The 24,655-nt window shown below is 51.0% G+C and overlaps 1 protein-coding gene across 1 annotated transcript in view; it reads right to left on the reverse strand.

Moving 5' to 3' along the window:
• Positions 1-506: 506 nt before the first annotated feature.
• Positions 507-24,655, reverse strand: part of BNIPL (BCL2 interacting protein like) — a 28,620-nt gene continuing 4,471 nt past the window's right edge. Inside the window, exons 2-10 of the mRNA XM_060261332.1 lie at positions 18,433-18,540; positions 14,838-14,896; positions 11,344-11,556; positions 5,997-6,176; positions 4,648-4,750; positions 3,891-4,022; positions 2,278-2,364; positions 1,371-1,469; positions 507-669 (exon numbers count right to left, since the gene is read on the reverse strand). Of these exons, the coding sequence (XP_060117315.1) occupies positions 627-669; positions 1,371-1,469; positions 2,278-2,364; positions 3,891-4,022; positions 4,648-4,750; positions 5,997-6,176; positions 11,344-11,556; positions 14,838-14,896; positions 18,433-18,473 (957 nt within the window). The 5' untranslated portion in view covers positions 18,474-18,540 and the 3' untranslated portion in view covers positions 507-626. The remainder of the gene's footprint in view (positions 670-1,370; positions 1,470-2,277; positions 2,365-3,890; positions 4,023-4,647; positions 4,751-5,996; positions 6,177-11,343; positions 11,557-14,837; positions 14,897-18,432; positions 18,541-24,655) is intronic.

Genomic DNA, 24,655 nt, shown 5'->3' on the forward strand with positions numbered 1-24,655 from the left:
GGACAACTTCTGCCAGAGCTATGGCTGACTCAAGGCCATTCCAGCAGCTGCAAGTGGAGGTGTGGGGAATCAAACCCCATTCTTCCAGATAAGAGTCTGCGCACTTCACCATTACAGCAAACTGGCTCTCAGAAGGAAGGAAGGATGGATGATGGGGAGGGAGGGAGGACAGAGGGAGAGGTGGAAGGAAAGCTAAGTTTAAATGCATTTTCAAAGCTGCCGGCTTTCTTGGTTTGGAGATTTAAAGAGACAAACGCCTTCTCCAAGAAGAAGGCTCTGACCTCCATCGCTAACTGCTTCCCCGCACCTGGAGCAAATTCCCTCCAAAACCTGTAACGCCTCCAAAGACACGTGCCTCTGAGCTCATATGGAGGCCTCTCTTTTTTTTTCAGTCTCCGGGTTACCTCCTTCCCTCCCCCACACCTCTGCTTTTCAAAACGGGACCCTCAGTTTTTCAACTTTTTTTACAAAAGTAATTTAAAAAAAAAAAAGAAAGCAGGCAGGTCTTCGCTTTTCCAAAAGGACAGGCCGGTCAAGTGAATGGGCCTTTTAAAATCCATTACAAAGGAATAAATGACTGACATAACATAAAATGTTCATCGGTTTACAAGAAGGCACAGCCGGGGTCATCTATTGGTGGTTCCGGAAGCGTTCCTGGATCGATCCAATCTGCCGGGGAGAACATAAGAACATAAGAGAAGCCCTGTTGGATCAGGCCAATGGCCCAGTCCAACACTCTGTGTCACACTGTGGCCAAAAAAACCAAGTGCCATCAGGAGTTCCATCAGTGGAGCTAGAGGCCCTTCCACTGTACCCCACCCCCCACCCCCGCAAGCACAAGAATACAGAGCATCACTGCCCCAGACAGAGAGTTCCTGTGGCTAATAGCCACTGATGGTCCTCTGCTCCAGGTGTTTCTCCAGTCCCCTCTTGAAGCTTTCTATGCTTGTAGCTGCCACCACCTCCTGTGGCAGTGAATTCCCGTGTTAATCACCCTTTGGGTGAAGAAGGACTTCCTTTTATCCGCTTTAACCTGTCTGCTCAGCAATTTCATCGGATGCCCACGAGTTCTCATATTGGGAGAAAAGGACTTCTTTCTCTACTTTCTCCATCCCATGCATAATCTTGTAAACCTCTCTCATGTCACCCCGCAGTCGACGTTTCTCCAAGCTAAAGAGCCCCAAGCGTTTCAACCTTTCTTCCTAGGGGAAGGGTTCCAACCCTCTAATCGTTCTAGTCAACTCTTGCGAGTCCCCTCATCCTCTGCTGCCAACTGCAACAGCTCCCTGCCCTCCTCTAAGCGACACATCCCTGCAAACACCCTGCCTTCTCGAGAAGACGCAGAGGGGGCAGAAGTCGGCGGAACTCACTGGCGGACGCATTCGGGGATGTGCGCTTGTTCCAATGGAATGATCCGGGCCAGCTCTTCCAGGCTCTTGACAAATTGCAGCTTCCGGCTGAATTTGGAACTAGGAAAGAGGAGGAGGAGAAGAAGATTAACATTGATGATGATGATGAAGAAGATATTGGATTTATATCCCGCCCTCCACTCCGAAGAGTCTCAGAGGGGCTCACAATCTCCTTTCCCTTCCTCCCCCACAACAGACACCCTGTGAGGTAGATGAAGATATTGGATTTATATCCCTCCCTCCACTCCGAAGAGTCTCAGAGGGGCTCACAATCTCCTTTCCCTTCCTCCCCCACAACAGACACCCTGTGATGTGGGTGGGGCTGAGAGGGCTCTCCTAGCAGCTGCCCTTTCAAGGACACCTCTGCCAGAGCTATGGCCTACCCAAGGCCATTCCAGCAGCTGCAAGTGGAGGAGTGGGGAATCAAACCCGGTTCTCCCAGCTAAGAGAGCTATGGCTGACCCAAGGCCATTCCAGCAGCTGCAGGTGGAGGATTGGGGAATCAACCCCGGTTCTCCCAGCTAAGAGAGCTCTGGCTGACCCAAGGCCATTCCAGCAGCTGCAGGTGGAGGAGTGGGGAATCAACCCCGGTTCTCCCAGCTAAGAGAGCTCTGGCTGACCCAAGGCCATTCCAGCAGATGCAAGTGGAGGAGTGGGGAATCAAACCCGGTTCTCCCAGATAAGAGTCCGCCCACTTCACCATTACACCAGACTGGCTCTGGTCACTCGATGCCTGGTGGAGAACAGCGTGGGTACTCGATGCATCATGAAGAGTGGCATCAGATGTCACCTCATTGTACCCCTTTCCTCCTGCCCCCTCCCTGAAGGTACTTGCTTAGGAGGGCCATGAAGCAAATGAAGGACATACCTGATGAATGGTTTGAGGACGGTCATCAGTGCTTTGACGTACCAGGTGGAGTGCACCAGAATCAAGGACTTCAGGTTCTTTCGGAGTCTGCAAGAGAAGCCGAAGGGGTACGAGGCGCTGTTTATCCTTGAAACTTCCTGCTGCAGGGTTTTTGCGATCGACAGAACTAGCATTCAGAGGGCCGACTCAGGCTGTTGGCAAACGAATCGTTTTCTGTGGCCCCAGAAGGTAGGACCAGAACCAGTTGAAATTAAGAGTTTCCAGCTCAACATTCGAAAGGACTTCCTGACCGTAAGAGTGGTTCTGTCAAGCGATGTTTTATCTTTCTATGACTGTCTATGTTTATCTGATTATAACTGCCATGCTTTAAAATATCACTAACCCTGAACTAAGCGGAGGCACATCAAAGTAGAGAATTAGCCGGCGCCTCTTTTGCTTTTACTAACAAATGAAGGAATTTGTTCTTTGAAGATAAAGCCTCCAGCGACACTTTCCCAGGCCAGGCCTGGGCCCAGGAAGAATAACCACAGGGGAGATAAAGAAGTTGCTGTGTGGATTTTCACACGTGAATACAGGATTGTTTAGTAATTGTAGCAATGTTTAGAGAACCTTTGATGTGCCACCTTTAAGTATGCATTCTACTGCTACTCTGTAGCAGTTCCAATACTTGGCTCAATAGAAGCACATGGATTATCAATAAACCATACTTTGTTTCAACTCAAGGACTGGTTACTTTGAAATCTGCTTGCTTGACAGGTTCCTCAATGGAACAGGCTTCCTCCTCGGGAGGTGGTGGGCTCTCCATGTTGGATCAGGCCAATGGCCCCTCCAGTCCAACCCTCTGTGTCACATAAGAACATAAGAGGAGCTATGTTGGATCAGGCCAGTGGCCCATCCAGTCCAACACTCTGTGTCACATAAGAACATAAGAGAAGCTATGTTGGATCAGGCCAGTGGCCCCTCCAGTCCAACTCTTTGTGTCACACAGTGGCCAATATATGTGTGTGCTCCATATTTTTATCTAACCCCCTCTTGAAGCTGGCTATGCTTATAGCCGCCACCACCTCCTGTGGCAGTGAATTCCACATGTTAGTCACCCTTTGGGTGAAGAGGGACTTCATTCTATCCATTTTAACCTGACTGCTCAGCAATTTCATCGAATGCCCACGAGTTCTTGTATTGTGAGAAAGGGAGAAAAGGACTTCTTTCTCTACTTCTCCATCCCATGCATAATCTTGTAAACCTCTATCATGTCACCCCGCAGTCGACGTTTCTCCAAGCTAAAGAGCCCCAAGCGTTTTAACCTTTCCTCATAGGGAAAGTGTACCAACCCTTTAATCATTCTAGTTGCCCTTTTCTGCACTTTTTCCAATGCGATAACATCCTTTTTGAGGTGCGGCGACCAGAATTGCACACAATATTCCAAATGAGACCGCACCATCGATTTCTACAGGGGCATTATGATACTGGCTGATTTGTTTTCAATTCCCTTCCTAATAATTCCCAGCATGGCTTGCTAAACACTCTATCCTTCTGACTGTCCAGAAGAGAAGCCCACAACCAGGGTATAGGCCTCCATGTCTTTTTGACTCCCCACCCCCCGCCCCTCTTACCGCCTGTCAATGGTCTGGTAACAGTGTCTGATCCAGGCGAATGGAGGCACCCGGCTGCGGGGGGTGGCGCCGTTCAAGCACACCAGCGTGTAGTTCTCCGCCACCATCAGCTCCAGCATACTGCTGATGTAGCTGCCAGCATGAGGAACAAAAGAAACATGGCAAGTGAATCCAGGGTTTTAAACAGCCGATGCTCTTTGCAGGACAGATTCGGGGCCCGCCGTTGTGCTCTCTGTACAGTGAAGCTGAACTGGAGATCCAAAGTGATTGATCGTGGAGATGGTACCATCATTCCAATAACTGGTTCGTTTTGATCAAAACCGCTCTCAGAAACGTGTTATGTTTTGTTTTTTCCACTCCTCCCAGGGATCGCAGCACGCTGGGAGCAGCTGTTTTCGCCCTCCTCCTCTCCTCACAACTGTCCTGTGAGGTAGGCTGTATTTGGAGACGGGGACTGATCCAAGGCCAGCCGATAAGCCTCTCGACCAAGTGGGGATTCAAACGTGAATCTCCCCTAAACTGTGACATGAATTAGCCGTTGGAAACTGATGGAGGAGGAAGAAGACGATGATGATATTGGATTTATATCCCACCCCATTCAATGAATCTCAGAGTCACAGAGCGGCTCACAATCCTTCTCTGAGAGAGCTTTTCAAGAGGTGCTCTTGAGAGAACACCTCCGCAAGAACAGCGACTGGCCGAGGTCACCCAGATTGCGGAGGAGGAGGGGGGAATCCAACCAGGGCATGCCGCTCACCTGAAGAGGTTCTCCATGACATAGGGGTAATCGGGGATGGTGTTCTCCGGTAAGTAGCAGGAGGCAAACATAATAATGGCGTTGAGGCCTTCTCCATAATAACCTAGAAAAGAAAGATTGGGGGAATGCAGATGAAGCTGCCTGCTACTGAATCAGACTTTTGGTCCGTTGAGATCAGGCTTTTCTATGCAAACAGGCAGCAGCTCTCCACGGTCTTTCCCATCTGGGGCTCTGGGGGAGCTGTTTTTTGAGGTAGAGGCACCGAATCTGCCGCATAGCATCCGATGCCTTTCCTCAAAACACCTTCCAAGTTTCAAAAAGATTGAACCGCGGGGTCCAATTCTGGGAGCCCCCAAAGAAGGCACCACTGTCCTTCATTATTTCCAAGGGAGGGAAGAAGAAGATATTGGGTTTATATTCCACCCTCCACTCCGAATCTCAGAATCTTAGAGCGGCTCATAATCTCCTTTCCCTTCCTCCCCCACAACAGACACCCTGTGAGGTGGGTGGAGCTGAGAGGGCTCTCACAGCAGCTGCCCTTTCAAGGACAACCTCTGCCAGAGCTATGGCTGACCCAAGGCCATCCCAGCAGGTGCAAGTGGAGGAGTGGGGAATCAAACCCAGTTCTCCCAGATACGAGAGCTCTGGCTGACCCAAGGCCATTCCAGCAGCTGCGAGTGGAGGAGTGGGGAATCAAATCTGATTCTCCCCGATAAGAGAGCTATGGCTGACCCAAGTCCATTCCAGCGGGTGCAAGTGGAGGAGTGGGGAATCAAACCCGGTTCTCCCAGAAAAAAAAACTGTGACTGACCCAAGGCCATTCCAGCAGCTGCAAGTGGAGGAGTGGGGAATCAAACCTGGTTCTCCCAGATAAGAGAGTTATGGCTGGCCCAAGGCCATTCCAGCAGCTGCAAGTGGAGGAGTGGAGAACCCAACCCGGTTCTCCCTGATAAGAGAGCTCTGGCTGACCCAAGGCCATTCCAGCAGCTGCGAGTGGAAGAGTGGGGAATCAAATCTGGTTCTCCCCAATAAGAGAGCTATGGCTGACCCAAGACCATTCCAGCAGATGCAAGTGGAGGAGCGGGGAATCAAACCCGGTTCTCCCAGATAAGAGTCCGCACACTTAACCACTACACCAAACTGGCTCTTAAAGGCATTTAAAAAGGCGTGCAGTCCCTTTAAATGTGATGGCCAGAACTCCCTTTGGAGTTCCACGATGCTTGTCGCAACCTTGCTCCTGGCTCCACCCCTAGTGTCTTCTAGCTCCACCCCCAAAGCCCCCAGATATTTCTGGAATTGGAGTTGGCAACCCTAATCACAAGCCATGAGTCAAGGCTTTCTGCCAGTACCTCCGTGGGAGATGACCCGCTTGTAGGGCCCGATGGCGCCCAAGTCCACTTTCTGTTCCCTCTCGTCCAACCGGAAGACCCGCCACGTATGCCCGTCTTGGTTGATGAAGTCCACCACACGGTCGGAGCAAAATCTCTTGGACAGGCTGTCGTCCAGCCGCTGAGCCCTGGGGAGGTCGTCTGAGGATAAGAATCATAGAATTGGAAGGGACCTCTAGGGTCATCTAGTCCAACCCCCTGCACAATGCAGGAAACTCACAAACACCTCCCCCCTCAATTCATAGGATCTTCATTGCTGTCTGAGGGCCATCTAGCCTCTGTTGAAAAACCTCCAAGGAAGGAGAGCCCACCACTTCCCGAGGAGGAAGCCTGTTCCACTGAGGAACCACTCTTAACAGTCATAGAATTATAGAGTTGGAAGGGACCTCCAGGGTCATCTAGTCCATCCCCCTGCACAATGCAGGAAACACACAAGTACCTCCCCCTAAATTCAGAGGATCTTCATTGCTGTCAGATGGCCATCTAGCCTCTGTTTAGAAACCTCCATGGAAGGAGAGCCCACCACCTCCCAAGGAGGAAGCCTGTTCCACTGAGGAACCGCTCTAACAGTCAGGAAGTTCTTCCTAATGTGGAGCCGAAAACTCTTTTGATTTAATTTCAACCCATTGGTTCTTGTCCTTCCATCCGGGGCCACAGAAAACAATTCCACACCATCCTCTATATGACAGCCCTTCAAAGACTTGAAGATGGTGATCCTATCACCTCTCAGTCGCCTCCTCTCCAGGCTAAACATCCCCAGCTCCTTTAACCTTTCCTCATAGGACTTGGTCTCCAGACCCCTCACCATCTTCGTCGCCCTCCTCTGGAGCCGTTCCAGCTTGTCTAGATCCTTCTCAAAATGTGGTTGCCAAAACTGAACACAAGACTCCAGGTGAGGTCTTACCAGAGCAGAGTAAAGCGATACCATCACATCACGTGATCTGGACACGAGACTTCTGTTGATACAGCCCAAAATTGCATTTGCCTTTTTAGCCACCGCATCACACTATTGACTCATGTTCAGCGTATGATCCACTAAGACCCCTAGATCCTTTTCGCACATACTTCTGCTAAGACACGTCTCCCCCATCCTATAACCATGCATTGGATTTTTCCTACCTAAATACAGAACTTTACATTTTTCCCTGTTAAAATTCATTTTATTGGTTTTAGCCCAGTTTTCCAGCCTGTCAAGGTCATCCTGGATCCTGTTTCTGTCTTCTTCTGTGTTTGCAACCCCTCCCAATTTAGTATCATCTGCCACATTCCACTTGGATCCCCAGGGATCCAGTTTGCATTCACGGATGTCCTGGTTTTCTCCCCACATGGGACTCAAGATAGCTTAGAATATCCATCTCCCCCTCCTCCGTTCTCCCATCACAACAACCCTGTGAGGTAGGATGGGAGGAGAGATTGTGATGGGCCTAAGATCATCTTAGGGACTGGTTCTTTTCCACTGACTCTCCACCATATTCATAGAGATGGAAGGCACCCGAAGGGTCATAAGAACAGAAGAGAAGCCATGTTGGCTCAGGCCAATGGCTCATCAAGTCTAGCACTCTGTGTCACATAAGAACATAAGAGAAGCCATGTTGGATCAGGCCAGTGGCCCCTCCAGTCCAACACTCTGTGTCACATAAGAACAGAAGAGAAGCCCTGTTGGATCAGGCCAATGGCCCATCCAGTCCAACACTCTGCGTCACAGAAGAACATAAGAGAAGCCATGTTGGATCAGGCCCATGGCCCATCCAGTCCAACACTCTGTGTCACATAAGAACATAAGAGAAGCCATGTTGGATCAGGCCAATGGCCCATCCAGTCCAACGCTCTGTGTCACACAGTGGCCAAAACACAGGTGCCATCAGGAGATTCACCAGTGGGGCCAGCACACCTGAAGCCCTCGCACTGTTGCCCCCCAAGCAACAAGAATACAGCGCATCACTTTCCCCAGACAGAGTTTCATCAATACCTTGTGGCTAATAGCCACTGATGGATCTCTGCTCCATATATTGATCCAATCCCATCTTGAAGTTGTCTATGCCTGTAGCTGCCACCACCTCCTGTGGCAGTGAATTCCACATGTTAATCACCCTTTGGATGAAGAAGGACTTCCTTCTATCCCTTCTAACTGAACCGCTCAGCCATTTCATTGAGTGCTCACGAGTTCTTGTATTGTGAGAAAGGGAGAAAAGTACTTCTTTCTCTACTTTCTCCATCCCATGCATAATCTTGTCAACCTCTATCAGGTCACCCCGCAGTCAACGTTTCTCCAAGCTAAAGAGTCCCAAGCGTTTCAACCTTTCTTCATAGGGAAAGTGTTCCAGCCCTTTAATCATTCTAGTTGCCCTTTTCTGCACTTTTTCCAATGCTATAATATCCTTTTTGAGGTGCGGTGACCAGAATTGCACACAGTATTCCAAATGAGGCCACACCATAGATTTATACAGGGGCATTATGATACTTGCTGATTTGTTTTCAGTTCTCTTCCTAATAATCCCCAGCATGGCGTTGGCCTTTTTTATTGCAATCGCACACTGTCTCGACATTTTCAATGAGTTATCTACCACGACCTCAAAATCTCTCTCTTGGTCAGTCTCTGCCAGTTCAGACCACATAAGTGTATTTATAGTTAGGATGTTTTGGCCCCAATGAGCATTACTTTGCACTTGGCCACGTTGAACCTCATCTGCCACGTTGACGGCCACTCAGCCAGCCTCGACAGATCCCTTTGGAGTGCTTCACAATCCTCTCTGGTTCTTACCACCATGAACAATTTAGTGTCATCTGCAAACTTAGCCACTTCACTTCTTACTCCCAACTCCAGATCATTAATGAACAAGTTAAAGAGCACGGGACCCAGGACTGAGCCCTGCGGCACCCCACTGCTTACCATCCTCCACTGCGAAGACTGCCCATTTATACTCACTCTCTGTTTCCTATTAATTAGCCAGTTTCTGATCCATGAGAGGACTTGTCCTTTTACCCCATGAATAACGAGCTTACTAAGGAGTCTTTGATGAGGAACTTTATCAAAAGCTTTCAGGAAGTCAAGGTAAACAACATCTATTGGGTCCTCCTTATCCACTTGTTTGTTCACCCCCTCAAAGAAATGTAACAGGTTAGTGAGGCAAGATCTTCCCTTACAGAACTGAGTATTCCTCAATAACTTGTGTTCATCAATGTGCCTACTCATTCTGTCCTTGATAACAGTTTCCACCAACTTTCCCAGTATTGACGTCAGACTGACTGGCCTGTAATTTCCCAGATCTCCTGTGGAACCCTTTTTAAAGATGGGGGTGACATTTGCTACCTTCCAGTCCTCAGAAATGGAAGCAGATTTGAACGAGAGATGACATATTTTTGTCAGTAGATCCACAAGTTCACCGTTGAGTTCCTTCAGAACTCTTGGATGTATGCCATCTGGGCCTGGTGACTTATCACTTTTTAAATTGTCTATCAGTCATAGGACCTCCTCTCTCGTCAACTCAATCTGACTCAGGTCATCTAGTCCAAGCCCTGCCACAATGCAGAGCATTCACAAAAACCTCCCCCTTCCACACACACACACATCCCCAGTGACCCCTGCTCCAAGCCCAGAAGATGGCCAAAAAATCCCCCAAAATCCTCCAGGATCCCTGGCCTCTTATGTTCTTATGCCCCATACATAAGAACATAAGAGGAGCCATATTGGATCAGGCCAGTGGACCATCCATCCAACACTCTGTGTCACATAAGAACATAAGAGAAGCCATGTTGGATCAGGCCAATGACCCCTCCAGTCCAACACTCTGTGTCACACAATGGCCAAAACAACCAGGTGCCATCAGGAGGTCCACCAGTGGGGCCAAAACACTAGAAGCCCTCCCACTGTGCCCCCCCAAGCACCAAGAAGACAGAGCATCACTGCCCCAGACATAAGAACATAAGAGAAGCCGTGTTGGATCAGGCCAGTGGCCCCTCCAGTCCAACACTCCGTGTCACACAGGGGCCAAAAACCAAGTGCCATCAGGAGGTCAATCAGTGGGGCCAGGACACTAGAAGCCCTCACTCTGTTGCCCCCCCCCCCCCCAAGCACCAAGAAGACAGAGCATCGCTGCCCCAGACAGAGAGCTCCATCTTGTCTCTGTGGCTAATAGTCACTGATGGACCTCTGCTCCAAATGTTGATCCTATCCCTTCCTGCCCTCCCAGGAATTCACCGCACCCCACTGGCTCTCAGAGAACCCAATCCCCCGTGCTGAGTGGGTGAGCAAAGAATGGGGTCTTTTGTATAATGTCCCAAACTTCTGACGGAATCATAGAGTTGAAAGGGACTTCCGGGGTCATCTAGTCCAACCCCCAAAACCTCAAATTAAGGTACAGAAGGATCTAGGGATCTTTCTTGCAATGGTAGGATAACGCTAGTCTAAGAGTCTCCAGTGCGGTGTCAGGACCTTTCCTGGTACACACCAAGTGTTTTGGGATAGTGGGCGGACCCAGGCAGGACTTCTGCCCAGCTAAGTTTCTGATTGTCTGTATGCCTTTTAAAAAAACGTTGCTTTAGCAGCGGCCACCACAACACAAGGATCTCGCCTCTGGGGCTTGCGGTAAGCGGTGGCAGCCATTTTGTGGGGGCCGTGTCGTGGCTGCGTCCACAGCACTACGTCGGAAATCCAAAGGCGCAAAAAGATTGGGGCCCCCTGTTCTGCCCTTCACGATGACATCACATGGGTGATGTCATCGCACCAGGCACATCATGCCGGGGACACTCTAGGATTCGCTGTAGAACTCTATAGTACCATAAGGGCTTTTAAAACCGTGAATCCTAGAGCGTTGCACTGGGGACTCTCTAGTATTTGCAACAAAACTCTATGGTACCATAAGGGCTTTTAAAACCGTGAATCCTAGAGCGTCGCACTGGGGACGCTCTAGGATTTGCAGTAAAACTCTATGGTACCATAAGGGCTTTTAAAACCGTGAATCCTAGAGCGTCGCACTGGGGACGTTCTAGGATTTGCAGTAAAACTCTATGGTACCATAGAGTTTTTACTGTGAATCCTAGAGTGTCCCCGGCATGATGTGCCCGCTGTGATGTCATGACTTCCAAGGAGTCCCCTGCCCCAGCAATATTATCAGCTGCATCAGGGAACCCCACTTCCCTTTGGAGGATGGGGCATCTCTCAGGTGAGGTGTGACAACAAGAGCAGATTTCCTCCTGGAGAGAACTGCCCTTGTGAAGACATCTGCTTTCATCAGCATGCTGCAGCCTAGAGGTGCCCATTCCCCTGGGGTACCCTTCCCGGGTGGTTTTTCGCCCCTTGGACCCTCACCTTCCCATTCATACTCATGCCCGTTCTCTGAGCCCTCCTGCAGTTCACTGTCAGACGGTGTTTCAAGCTCGTCCACGTTGATGTCCAGGCTGCCGTCTGGCGTGTGCAGCGGGGATTCGCCAGACCTGACGGTGCCCTCGCCGAGATCGGGTGCAGCAAGGCGCTTTTTCATCCTCCGACGGCCACACAGCTCCAGGGTGTTGGGGGCAACCGCTGTGGAGACAGTCATGGAGGGGAACCGTAAGGCGGGGGCTGGTTCTCTCTCAGAGTTCCCAGAATATCCTTCTCTCACAAGAAGAGCCCTGGGTCAGGCCAGAGAAGAACCTCAGAAGAGTCCTGCTGGGTCAGACCAGGGAGGGTCCATCTAGTCCAGCCTCCTGCCTCACACAGTGGCCAACCAGTTCCTCTGGAGGGCCAAAAACAGGGCAGAGAGGCTGAGGCCTTCCCCTGAGAAGAGCATCAGAAGAGCTCTGCTGGATTGGACCAGTGAGGGTCCATGTAGTCCAGCCTCCTGCCTCACACAGGGGCCAACCAGTTCCTCTGGAGGGGCAACAACAGGGCAAAGAGGCCAAGGCCTTCCCCTGAGAAGAGCATCAGAAGAGCCCTGCTGGATTGGACCAGTGAGGGTCCATCTAGTCCAGCATCCTGTCTCACACAGTGGCCAGCCAGTTCCTCTGGAGGGCTAACAACAGGGCAGAGAGGCCAAGGCCTTCCCCTGAGAAGAACTTCAGAAGAGCCCTGCTGGATCAGACCAGGGAGGGTCCATCTAGTCCAGCCTCCTGTCTCACACAGGGGCCAGCCAGTTCCTCTGGAGGGCTAACAACAGGGCAGAGAGGCCAAGGCCTTCCCCTGAGAAGAACTTCAGAAGAGCCCTGCTGGATCAGACTAGGGAGGGTCCATCTAGTCCAGCCTCCTGTCTCACACAGTGGCCAGCCAGTTCCTCTGGAGGGCCAACAACAGGGCAGAGAGGCCGAGGCCTTCCCCTGAGAAGAGCATCAGAAGAGCCCTGCTGGGTCAGACCAGGGAGGGTCCATCTAATCCAGCCTCCTGTCTCACACAGTGGCCAGCCAGTTCCTCTGGAGGGCCAACAACAGGGCAGAGAGGCTGAGGCCTTCCACTGAGAAGAGCATCAGAAGAGCCCTTCTGGATCAGACCAGGCAAGAGACATTCAGAGATGGTTTGCAATTGTCTTCCTGTGCGTAGCAACCCTGGACTTCCTGGGTGGTCTCCCATCCAAATACTAACCAGGTTCAACCCTGCTTAGCTTCTGAGATCTGCGGAGACTGGGCAAGGCTGGGCCACCCAAGTCAAGGATCATTTAAATAAGTAGCAAGTAAATAGTCAGCCAACAGCTCGAAATAAGATATTATAATCTGGCGCCACTTAAATTTGGGAAGGAGGAGGAGAAGAAGTGGGAGGAGGAGGAGAAAAGAAGTGGGAAGAGGATGAGAAGCAGGAGGAAGAGGAGGAGGAGAAGAACCAGGAGAAGAAGCAGGAGGAGGAGAAGTGGGAGGAGGAGAAGAGGAGAAGAAGGAGGAGGAGGAGAAAAGAAGTGGGAGGAAGATGAGAAGCAGAAGGAGGAGGAGGAGAAGTGGAGGAGGAGAAAAGAAGTGCGAGGAGGATGAGAAGCAGGAGGAGGAGGAAGAGGAGAAGAAGGAGGAGGAGGAGGAGAAAATAAGTGGGAGGAAGATGAGAAGCAGAAGGAGGAGGAGAAGGAGGAGGAGAAAAGTAGTGGGAGGAGGAAGAGGAGAAGCAAGAGGATGAGGAGAAGGAGAAGAATGAGGAGGAAGAGGAGAAGTAGAAGCAGGAGAAAAAGCAGAAGGAGGAGGAGAAAAGTAGTGGGAGGAGGAAGAGGAGAAGCAGGAGGTTGAGGAGAAGGGGGGGAGATGAAGAGGAGAAGTAGAAGTAGAAGCAGGAGAAGAAGTAGGAGGAGGAAGAAAAAAGAAGTGGAAGGAGAAGGAGGTGAAGAATTGTTGAATTTTATACCCCACTTTTCTCTACCTTAAGGAGTCCCAGAATGACTTACAATCACCTTTCCCGTCCTCTCCCTACAAAAGGCACCCTGCAAGGTGGGTGGGGCTGAGAGAGCTCTGAGAGAACTGTGACTGGTCCAAGGTCACCCAGCTGGCTGCATGTGGAGGAGGACAGGGGAATCAAACCTGGTTCTCTACATTAGAGCCCGCCCCTCTTAGCCACCACGCCATGCTGGCATGTACCTCCTCCACACGTGTTTTCGCACAGCTTCGGAGGAGACGCAGTTCCGCCCCCACGAATCATTGAATCACCTGACAAAACCCTCCCCCACCTAGGGTAGACTCCGGTCCACCTCCTGCCCAGTTTCAAAAGCCCCTGCCAGAGAAGGACATGAACAGGGGTGGAATTCTAGCAGGAGCTGCTTTGCATATTAGGCCACCCCTCCCCCCGATGTAGCCAATCCTCTTGGAGCTTACAAAAAAGAGCCTTGTAATCTCTTGGAGGATTGGCTACATCAGGGGTGTGTGGCCTAATATGCAAAGGAGCTCCTGCTAGAATCCCACCCCTGGACAAAAATCTCCACCCCCCCAGGAATGGCTCAGGGTTGTTGCACAGGGCCGGTTCACCTCTCAAACACGTTTCCCATGAAGCCTGGGGCATCCCTTGTTCAAACCCGTGACCCGGCTCATATCCTGCGTCAGGAACTTAACTCCAGATCTTAATTACGTCCCGCGCCACCGTTTGGCGTGGCGTGAGCATTCTTGGCAGGCCAATATGCACAGAGAACTTTGGGAATTGTCTTCCTCCATTGAACCAAAGGTCCTGCAATTCCAGAATCGTGCCTCATCTGTCGGATGCCACTAGGAATTGAGCAAACAGGAAGCTAATCTGCCAGTGTTCTGGTATTTAGTGTTCTGGTATTTAGAGGTCATATATATCCTGCCCTATACTCTGAATATCAGAGTCTCAGAGCGGCTCACCATCTCCTTTACTTCCCCGCCCCGAACAACAGACACCCTGTGAGGTGGGTGGGGCTGAGAGAGCTCTCCCAGAAGCTGCCCTTTCAAGGACAACTCCTACAAGAGCTATGGCTGACCCAAGGCCATTCCAGCAGGTGTGAGTGGAGGAGTGGGGAAGCAAACCCGGTTCTCCCAGATTAGAGTCCACACACTTAACCACTACACCAAACTGGCTGTTGAGTAACCACGCAAGGGAGATAGTTAAGAACATTAGAACATAAGAGAAGCCATGTTGGATCAGGCCAATGGCCCATCCAGTCCAACACTCTATCACACAGTGGCCAAAATATATACACATACACACACACACACACACTGTGGCTAATAGCCACTGATGGATCTCTGCTCCATATTTTTATCCAATCCATATTTTTATCCAAAAGTTATCTCTGCCTCTGGGTATCCCAAAAATGGGATGTGGCTCTCACAGCGGTTGGCTGTGCAATTCGTGGTCCTGAGATGAGAGAAGCCAATCCGGGGCCCCTTACTCTTCGACCTTACCTGGGCTGTCTAAACTGCAGTCTTCAAAGTCCTCTTCGGAGACCTCTTCTGGAAGGGGCCTGTGAGGAAGCAGAGAAGACTCAGCCAGTGAAAGAACCCAGCTTCCCACCCCCCCACCCCCCCACCCCCCCAAAAAAAATTCTTTGTGCTAAAGAGACAGCATGGCCTACTGGCTACACCACCAGCAGAAGGGGAAGGATGCATAGGACCCAGCATTCCAATAGGTATCTATGGTTGCCAGGCCTGGGTTGGAAAATACCCAGAGACTTTGGGAGTGGAGCCGGGCACCACATTTTTTGGGCACCACAATTTTGGATCTGGGCACCACAGTTTTGGGCACCACATTTTAAGAAGGATCTAGAAAAGCTGGAAGGGGTCCAGAGGAGGGCGACGGAGATGGTGAGGGGTCTGGAGACCAAGTCCTACGAGGAAAGGTTGAAGGAGCTGGGGATGTTTAGCCTGGAGAGGAGGCGGCTGAGAGGTGATAGGATCACCATCTTCAAGTCCTTGAAGGGCTGTCCTAGAGAGGATGGTATGGAATTGTTTTCTGTGGCCCCAGAAGGCAGGACCAGAACCAATGGGTTGAAATTAAATCAGAAGAGTTTTCGGCTTCCTGACCGTTAGAGCAGTTCTTCAGTGGAACAGGCTTCCTCCTTGGGAGCTGGTAGGCTCTCCTTCCTTGGAGGTTTCTCAACAGAGGCTAGATGGCCATCTGACAGCAATGAAGATCCTGTGAATTTAGGGGGAGGTATTTGTGAGTTTCCTGCATTGTGCAGGGGGTTGGACGCGATGACCCTGGAGGTCTCTTCCAATTCTATGACTGTTAAGAGCAGTGGAACAGGCTTCCTCCTTGGGTGGTGGTGGGCTCTCCTTCCTTGAAGGTTTTTAAACAGAGGCTAGATGGCCAAATGACAGCAATGAAGATCCTGTGAATTTAGGAGGAGGTGTTTGCGAATTTCCTGCATTGTGCAGGTGGTTGGACTCGATGACCCTGGAAGTCTCTTCCAATTCTGTGATTCTATTACTGTTAAGAGCAGTTCCTCAGTGGAACAGGCTTCCTCCTTGGGAGGTGATGGGCTCTCCTTCCTTGGAGGTTTTTCAACAGAGGCTAGATGGCCATCTGACAGCAATAAAGATCCTGTGAATTTAGGGGGAGGGATTTGTGAGTTTCCTATATTATGCAGGGGGTTGGACTAGATGACCCTAGAGATCCTTTCCGATTCTATGACTGTTAAGAGCGGTTCCTCAGTGGAACAGAATTCCTCCTTGGGAGGTGGTGGGCTCTCCTTCCTTGGAGGTTTTCAAACAGAGTCTAGATGGCACTGCGTGGAGAAACACCATTTTAGGCTGTGGTTATCTGGGAGTTGGCAGGAATTGGCCATCAAACTGGAGGCAGGTTTTGGGGCCTAGTCACTTCCTCCTCCCCTCTCCCCTCTGGTCTGGAAGCAGCACTTCTGAGAAGGCCTCCTAGAGAGACAGGAAGTCTTTCAGGCTGGTCTTCCAGAAGGCTGCAGGAGGAAAAACCAGTTCCTGGGCGGGAAAGGAAAAGGGAAGTTCCCCTGTGCAAGCGCCAGTCGTTTTCGACTCTGGGGTGACGTCGCTTTCACAAGATTTCCACGGCAGACTTTTTACAGGGTGGCTTGCCATTGCCTTCCCCAGTCCTCTACGCTTTCCCCCCAGCAAGCCGGGTCTTCATTGGACCGACCTCGGAAGGATGGAAGCCAACCTGGAGCCAGCTACCTGAATCCAGCTTCCGCCGGAATCGGACTCAGGTCGTGACGTGAGCGGAGAGTTCAGACTGCAGAACTGCTGCTTTACCACTCTGCGTCACGGGGCTGCAGGTTTTATAATATAATATATTATATTCTTGGGTTTTGGCAGGAAGCGGGCAGTTTGATTTGAATCTTGGAGTCTGGTGAGTCGGTTCTGGATGGTCTGGTCAGGGCCATTTGTATAGTAGGGAAGGAAGGAGCGTTTATCCCTAGTTTGATTTAGTTCTTCTGTCCACAATTTTACAATGCCTATATATAGTTGTATGTTTTAAATAAATGTTTTGTCTTTTTACCACCTAGTTTCCCCAACCGCTTTAGACCATGCTACTGCAAGAGGGGAATCCAGGGAAGGGGGAAGGGTGCCAATCCTCCAGGCGTCTCCCAAAGAAGAACTTGGGTCTCTCCCATAACCAGGTGCTGGGTTGGCAGAGGACCTTGAGGCTGGCAGGCAAGGGGGATTGGGAACCCCTAAACTGAGCAGGTGGTAGGGTTGCCAATCCCCAGGTGGGGGCAGGGGATCCCCCAGTTTGGAGACCCTCCCCCTGCTTCAGGGTTGTCAGAAAGCGGGGGAAGGGGAGGGAAATGTCTGCTGGGAACTCTATTATTCCCTATGGAGATTTATTCCCATAGAAAATAATGAAGAATTGATCCGCGGGTATCTGGGGGGGGCTGTTTTTTGAGGTAGATGCAGCAGATTTTCAGCACAGCATCTAGTGCCTCTCCCCAAAATATCCCCCAAGTTTCAAAACGATTGGACCAGGGGGTCCAATTCTATGAGCCCCAAAAGAAGGTGCCCCTATCCTTCATTATTTCCTATGGAAGGAAGGCATTGAAAAGGTGTGCCGTCCCTTTAAATGTGAGGGCCAGAACTCCCTTTGGAGTTCAATTATGCTTGTCGCAGCCTTGATCTTGGCTCCACCCCCGAAGTCTCCTGGCTCCACCCCCGAAGTCCCCAGATATTTCTTGAATTGGACTTGGCAACCCTAGCAGGTGGTGGCAGCGTGCCCTAGTGGCAGGAAGAAGATTAGCTCCCTCCAGGAGTTGGCAACGCAAAAGGGAGTTGACGGAACCGCAAAAGGGAGTTGACGGGGCAGAGGCAGTCTATCTGTAAATGACTGGGCCACAACCGAGAAGGCCACAACCAGACCTCTCTGTGAGCCGGCAGCACTATTCTATGTATGCGCTAGTGCAGGGGTGTGAAAATTTATATGTTATGAGGGCCGGATCTGATAGAAATGAGACATTAGTGGGCCGAGCCATATGTGTACCTATTTAAGATTAGATAGTAGGGGTATAAGCTTTATAAAGGACACTGACAAACACAATTAAAGACTTTTAAAAAAAACTTAAACCGTGCTTAAAATATTAGCACTCGCTGCTCTTAAAGGTGCTTCCTTTGTATCTCTCCCATGGGATCCAGGGAACTGGGCAAAGGAAGCTCAAGCTCTTTCCTTCCTTCCCCAGGGGACCAGGAGGGAGAGGAGCCTCAGCCAATAGAAGGAAGAGAGGCTTGGCTCAGTAGCTCTGCTGTGTGATTGTGACAACCTGGGAATGCAAGCGCTTCCTTCCCCCCTTCCTCTCCAAGGGAGGAGCCTCAGCCAATGGAGAAAATAGAGGCTTTGCTCTGTAGCTCTGCTGTGCGATTGAGCAAGCCTGGCAAAGCAAGCTGTGATGCAGAAGGAAGCAAGAGAGAGGGAGAAGGAAGAAGATGACAGCCAGTTGCTCAGGGGCCTGATAGGAGCCCTCCAAGGGCTTGATTCAACCCCCAGGCCATATATTTGACACCTCTGCACTTGTGTGACTGTATTCTGGTTTTTACTCACCGGGGGAATTCGTCATCCTGCCACTCTTCTTTCAGCTCCATGTCCCTGATGTTCACCGTCTCTCTGCTCCGCTCGGGGCCCGTCAACTTCTCCAAGCTGTTGGCACCCCTGCAAGGCCAAGAGACATCCAGGCTCGTCAAGACCACCTCCCTGCTGAGCTCTGTCAGGGTCGAAGCACGCCTGCTCTACCCTTTGATCCTCACTGCCCTTCTGCCTGGAGCCATCCTGCCGTACCAGGCCTCATGCCCGTCTCTGTACAACCTTTGCCTCAAGCTCTGCAAAACCTATATAAGAACATCAGAGAAGCCATCTTGGATCAGCCCAGTGGCCCCTCCAGTCCGTGTCACATAAGAACATAAGAGAAGCCATGTTGGATCAGGCCAGTGGCCCCTCCAGTCCAACACTCTGTGTCACATAAGAACAGAAGAGAAGCCCTGTTGGATCAGCCCAGTGGCCCCTCCAGTCCAACACTCTGTGTCACATAAGAACAGAAGAGAAGCCATGTTGGATCAGCCCAGTGGCCCCTCCAGTCCAACGCTCTGTGTCACATAAGAACATAAGAGAAGCCATGTTGGATCAGGCCAGTGGCCCCTCCAGTCCAACACTCTGTGTCTCATAAGAACATAAGAGAAGCCATGTTGGATCAGCCCAGTGGCCCCTCCAGTCCAACACTCTGTGTCACATAAGAACAGAAGAGAAGCCATGTTGGATCAGCCCAGTGGCCCCTCCAGTCCAACACTCTGTGTCTCATAAGAACATAAGAGAAGCCCTGTTGGATCAGCCCAGTGGCCCCTCCAGTCCAACACTCTGTGTCACATAAGAACATAAGAGAAGCCCTGTTGGATCAGCCCAGTGGCCCCTCCAGTCCAACACTCTGTGTCACAGAAGAACAGAAGAGAAGCCCTGTTGGATCAGGCCAATGGCCCACCCAGTCCAACACTCTGTGTCACATAAGAACAGAAGAGAAGCCCTGTTGGATCAGGCCAATGGCCCATCCAGTCCAACACTCTGTGTCACATAAGAACAGAAGAGAAGCCCTGTTGGATCAGGCCAATGGCCCACCCAGTCCAACACTCTGTGTCACATAAGAACAGAAGAGAAGCCCTGTTGGATCAGGCCAATGGCCCATCCAGTCCATCACTCTGTGTCACATAAGAACAGAAGAGAAGCCATGTTGGATCAGGCCAGTGGCCCATCCAGACCAAAACTCTGTGTCACATAAGAACATAAGAGAAGCCATGTTGGATCAGGCCAGTGGCCCATCCAGTCCATCACTCTGTGTCACATAAGAACAGAAGAGAAGCCATGTTGGATCAGGCCAATGGCCCATCCAGACCAAAACTCTGTGTCACATAAGAACATAAGAGAAGCCATGTTGGATCAGGCCAGTGGCCCATCCAGTCCATCACTCTGTGTCACATAAGAACAGAAGAGAAGCCATGTTGGATCAGGCCAATGGCCCATCCAGTCCAACACTCTGTGTCACACAGTGGCAAAAAAACCAGGTGCCATCAGGAGGTCCCCCAGTGGGGCCTGTCGCTTGTATTTGACAGAGCTGACAGTTTATAGCACATGCTGGGAAAGTGAAACTGATCTGCTAAGCTAGATCATCTAAATGACAGGAGGTGGCTGGGTGCCAGGTTGCATCAGCCCAGAAGCACAGTCAGCCTGACTCAGCAGGATGCTGATTGGTTACTTGATGTATAAATGTACAAAGACACTTTGCTATGTGTGGGTTATGGAAGTTGGAGAGCAGCGGAGCACTTTGTCGGATTGGAGAGTGAGAGGTGTAAATAAACTGTATATAGTGGTTTTACAACTACTGTGTGCAACCTCTATTCTTGCGTCACTAAAGACCACCCTGTTAAGCTCTAGGCGCATCAACAGGGCCAGGACACTAGAAGCCTTCACGCTGTTGCCCCTCCCAAGCACCAAGAATGCAGAGCATCACTGCCCCAGACAGAAAGTTCCATCAATACACTGCGGCTAACAGCCACTGATGGACTTCTGCTCCAGATGTTGATTCAATCCCCTCTTGAAGCTGGCTATGCTTGTAGCTGCCACCACCTCCCTGGAAGTCCCCGCCTTGCTCTCCCTGGCACTTTCTGCTGCCACTCCAGTCAGGTTGGAAGCGACTTGGAAGCAGAAGACCTGAGGAGCAGCTGTGGCTCAGTGGAAGAACCTTTTCTTGGGATGCAGGAGGTCGTGGGTTCAATCTCCTCCATCTCCCAGTTAGAAAGAACCAGGCAGGTTCAATCCCTGGCTCTCTCTCTCTCTCGGCTTGGCTTCGCGAACGAAGATTTAAGAAGGGTGCAGTAGTCCACGTTTGCTGCAGGCTCGCTGGTGGCTGACAAGACCAATGCGGGACAGGCAGGTCCGGCCACAGTGGCTGCAGGGAAAAGTCTGATTTGGGGTTGGTGCTGTAGCAGTGCGATTCTTCCTCAATCTCCTTTTGTCCTCAAGACCAGCTATGCGTGCGTTCTCAAAGGAAGAGACAGCCTGGTGGATGGTGTGCCTCCATGCTTTGCGATCTGAGGCTAGGTCAGACCACTGGTGATGGTTGATGTGACAGGTGCTAAGGGATTTCTTCAAGGAGTCCTTGTACCTCTTCTTTGGTGCCCCTCTATTTCGATGGCCGGTGGAGAGTTCGCCATACAGGGCAATCTTGGGAAGGCGGTGGTTTTCCATCCTAGAAATATGCCCTGCCCAGCGCAGCTGCGTCTTCAACAGCAGTGCCTCGATGCTGGTAACCTCTGCCCGCTTGAGGACTTCAGTGTTGGTCACAAAGTCACTCCAGTGGATGTTGAGGATGGTGCGAAGGCAGCGCTGATGAAAGCGCTCAAGGAGTCGCAGGTGATGACGGTATAAAACCCACGATTCGGAGCCATAGATGAGGGTTGTCATCACAACCGCTTTGTAAACATTGATCTTTGTGCCTTTTTTCAGATGCTTGTTGCTCCACACTCTTTTGTGCAATCGGCCAAATGCACGGTTTGCCTTTGCCAGCCTGTTGTCAATCTCCTTGTCGATCTTGGCATCTGAGGAGATGATGCACCCCAGGTAGCTGAACTGCTGGACTGTCTTCAGAACTGATTCACCCACAGTGATGCAGGGAGGGTGATAATCTTCCTGGGGTGCAGGCTGGTGGAGAACTTCTGTCTTCTTCAGACTAACTTCTAGGCCGAATAGCTTGGCAGCCTCTGCAAAACAGGACGTCATATGCTGCAGAGCTGATACCGAGTGGGAGACGAGTGCAGCATCATCAGCAAACAGTAGCTCTCGGATGAGTTTTTCCATTGTCTTGGAGTGTGCCTTTAGTCGCCTCAGGTTGAACAGGCTGCCATCGGTGCGATAGCGGATGTAGACACCATCGTCCTCATCTAGATCTACTGCGGCTCTTTGAAGCATCATGCTAAAGAAGATCGTAAAGAGAGTTGGCGCAAGAACGCAGCCTTGCTTTACACCTGTGCCTATTGGGAAGGGCTCCGAGAGGTCGTTGCAGTGTCTGACTTGGCCTCGCTGGTCTTCGTGTAGCTGGATGATCATGCTGAGGAACCTTGGGGGACATCCTAAACGTTCCAAGATTTGCCACAGGCCTTTCCTGCTAACGGTATCGAAAGCTTTGGTAAGGTCGACAAAAGTCACATACAGACCCTTGTTCTGTTCCCTGCATTTCTCTTGGAGCTGCCTGAGAACAAATACCATGTCGGTGGTGCTCCTGTTAGCTCTGAAGCCGCACTGGCTCTCTGGGAGGAGTTCTTCTGCAATGGTGGGCACCAGTCTGTTCAGGAGTATTCTGGCAAGGATTTTGCCTGCGATGGAGAGCAGGGTTATCCCCCGGTAGTTGGAGCAGTCTGACTTTTCCCCTTTGTTCTTGTATAGGGTGATGATGATTGCATCGCGAAAGTCCTGTGGTAATTTGCCTTGTTCCCAGCAGGTGACAAGTACTTTGTGAAGTGAGCTATGTAGTACTGTGCCCCCATGCTTCCAGATCTCTGGTGGAATTCCATCAACTCCTGCTGCCTTGCCACTTTTCAGTTGCTTGATGGCTTTAACAGTCTCTTCTAGGGTGGGGATCTCATCCAACTCTGTTTTCACTGGTTGAAGTGGGGTGAGGTGGATTGCTGAATCTTGAACTACGCGGTTGGCACTGAAGAGAACCTGAAAATACTCCGACCACCGGTTCAGTATGGATGCCTTGTCTGTGAGGAGCACTTGGCCGTCTGCACTATGCAAGGGACTCTGAGCCTGATAAGATGGACCATATACTGCCTTCAGGGCTTCGTAGAACCCTCTTAAATCACCAGTGTCTGCACACAGCTGGGTTCTCTCTGCAAGCTTGGTCCACCACTCGTTCTGAATGTCTCGAAGCTTGCGCTGGAGGTTGCTACATGCAGCGCGAAAGGTTGCTTTTTTCCCAGGACAGGAGGGCTGAGCAAGATGTGCTTGGTAGGCAGATCTCTTTTTTGCCAGTAATTCTTGGATCTCTTGATTGTTCTCATCAAACCAGTCCTTGTTCTTCCTTGTGGAGAACCCGAGGACTTCTTCAGAGATCTGCAGGACGGTAGTTTTTAGGTGTTCCCAGAGTGCTTCTGGAGAAGGGTCTGTGGGGCAACTGAGGTCCTCAATTCTTGACTGGAGTTTTGCCTGGAAGGCATCTTTAACTTCGGCTGACTGGAGGCTGCCAACCTGAAACTTCCTCCGAGGGATACCTCCTCTCCTGGGTGTGGGTTTAAAGTGAAGACGGAGATTGCAGCGTACAAGACGATGATCCGTATGACATTCTGCGCTGGGCATTACTCGGGTGTGTAAGACATCTCGAAGGTCTCTCTGGCGCACCAGAATGTAGTCGATAAGGTGCCAATGCTTGGACCGTGGGTGCATCCAGGTTGTCTTCAGACTGTTCTTCTGCTGGAAGATAGTGTTGGTGATGGTGAGCTGGTGCTCCATGCAGAATTCTAGCAGGAGGCGCCCGTTGTCATTGCAGTTGCCAATGCCGTGTTTGCCAAGTACTCCTTTCCAGGCTTCCGAGTCTTTACCTACTCTGGCATTGAAGTCGCCAAGGATGATCACCTTGTCCTCTGTAGGGGTCTTCCGTACGAGGTTGCGTAGATCAGCATAGAACTTGTTCTTTTCTGCAGGATCTGCTTGAAGGGTTGGGGCATACACACTGAAGAGTGTTGCATGCTGCTTGTTTTGAAGTGGGAGGCGCATGGACATGATGCGATCTGAGTGACCTGTTGGAAGGTTTTCGAGTTTGGAGGCAATGGAGTTCCTGACCATGAAGCCAACGCCAGAAAGGCGGCTCTCAGCCTTTGACTTACCCGACCAGTAGAGGTAGAGGGTATAGCCAGCACCGTGTTCTTGAAGACTACCTTCCTCAGGGAAACGGACCTCACTGAGAGCTGCTATGTCGATATTCAACCTGAGAAGTTCGTGGGCAACTAGAGCAGAGCGTCGTTCAGGGCGACCACTGCCTACTGTGTCAAGCATGGTTCTGATGTTCCAACACGCAAGCTTTAGTCTTTGCACACTTTGTGAGGCAGGTGCATGCCTTTTCTTTGTTGTTATTTTTCGACCGCAAGTAAGGATGCCCGTTGACCGCGGCTAGCCAACTGGGGTGGGGGAGACGAGCTTTGTTTAGGCCACCTTTTCTAGGCCCCTCTCCGTGTGGAGCAAGCAGTGCTGTCCCTAGATAAGGCTGCTTGGTCGTTCAGGGTGCTGCCGAAAGATGCTTTCGTCTCCGGGTTAGCATCAGGCGACCAATATCCTGAACCGCCTACATGCAGGATCGGGACTGCGGCTTCCAGTGGCACCTTCCACCTGCCGTTTCGCCCCTTGCCTATTGCTGCAGGACTTGATGCGTTGTGGATATGCCCTTCAGGCCTGCGCAGAGGAATTTTTTAGGTGAAGCGCAGTGTGCGCGGTACTGGCTCCACCCTTTCACCTGGGGGTCATCTGCCATGGCCCAGTAAGCCGGGACGCCGGCAGTGAGTCCTCCAGGTGGTAGGTGTTACATTAACGAGCTCTATCTGCCCGGGTTTGATGTTAGAGTTTTCCTTCTCTTAGGCTGACGAAGTTGGTGGGCCCAGCCTGCCCATCCGGTTATACCGCCGGACAATTCGGTCGCACCATGACGTAGCAAACTCTGTGAAAACGGGGGGGGGACCAGCGAGAAGGTGTTGCTATGGATGCAGTAATGCAGGAGAGGCCATTGCAGTGA

The sequence above is a fragment of the Heteronotia binoei genome, chromosome 1, assembly GCF_032191835.1.
Source record: "Heteronotia binoei isolate CCM8104 ecotype False Entrance Well chromosome 1, APGP_CSIRO_Hbin_v1, whole genome shotgun sequence".
Classification (NCBI taxonomy): Eukaryota; Metazoa; Chordata; class Lepidosauria; order Squamata; family Gekkonidae; genus Heteronotia; species Heteronotia binoei.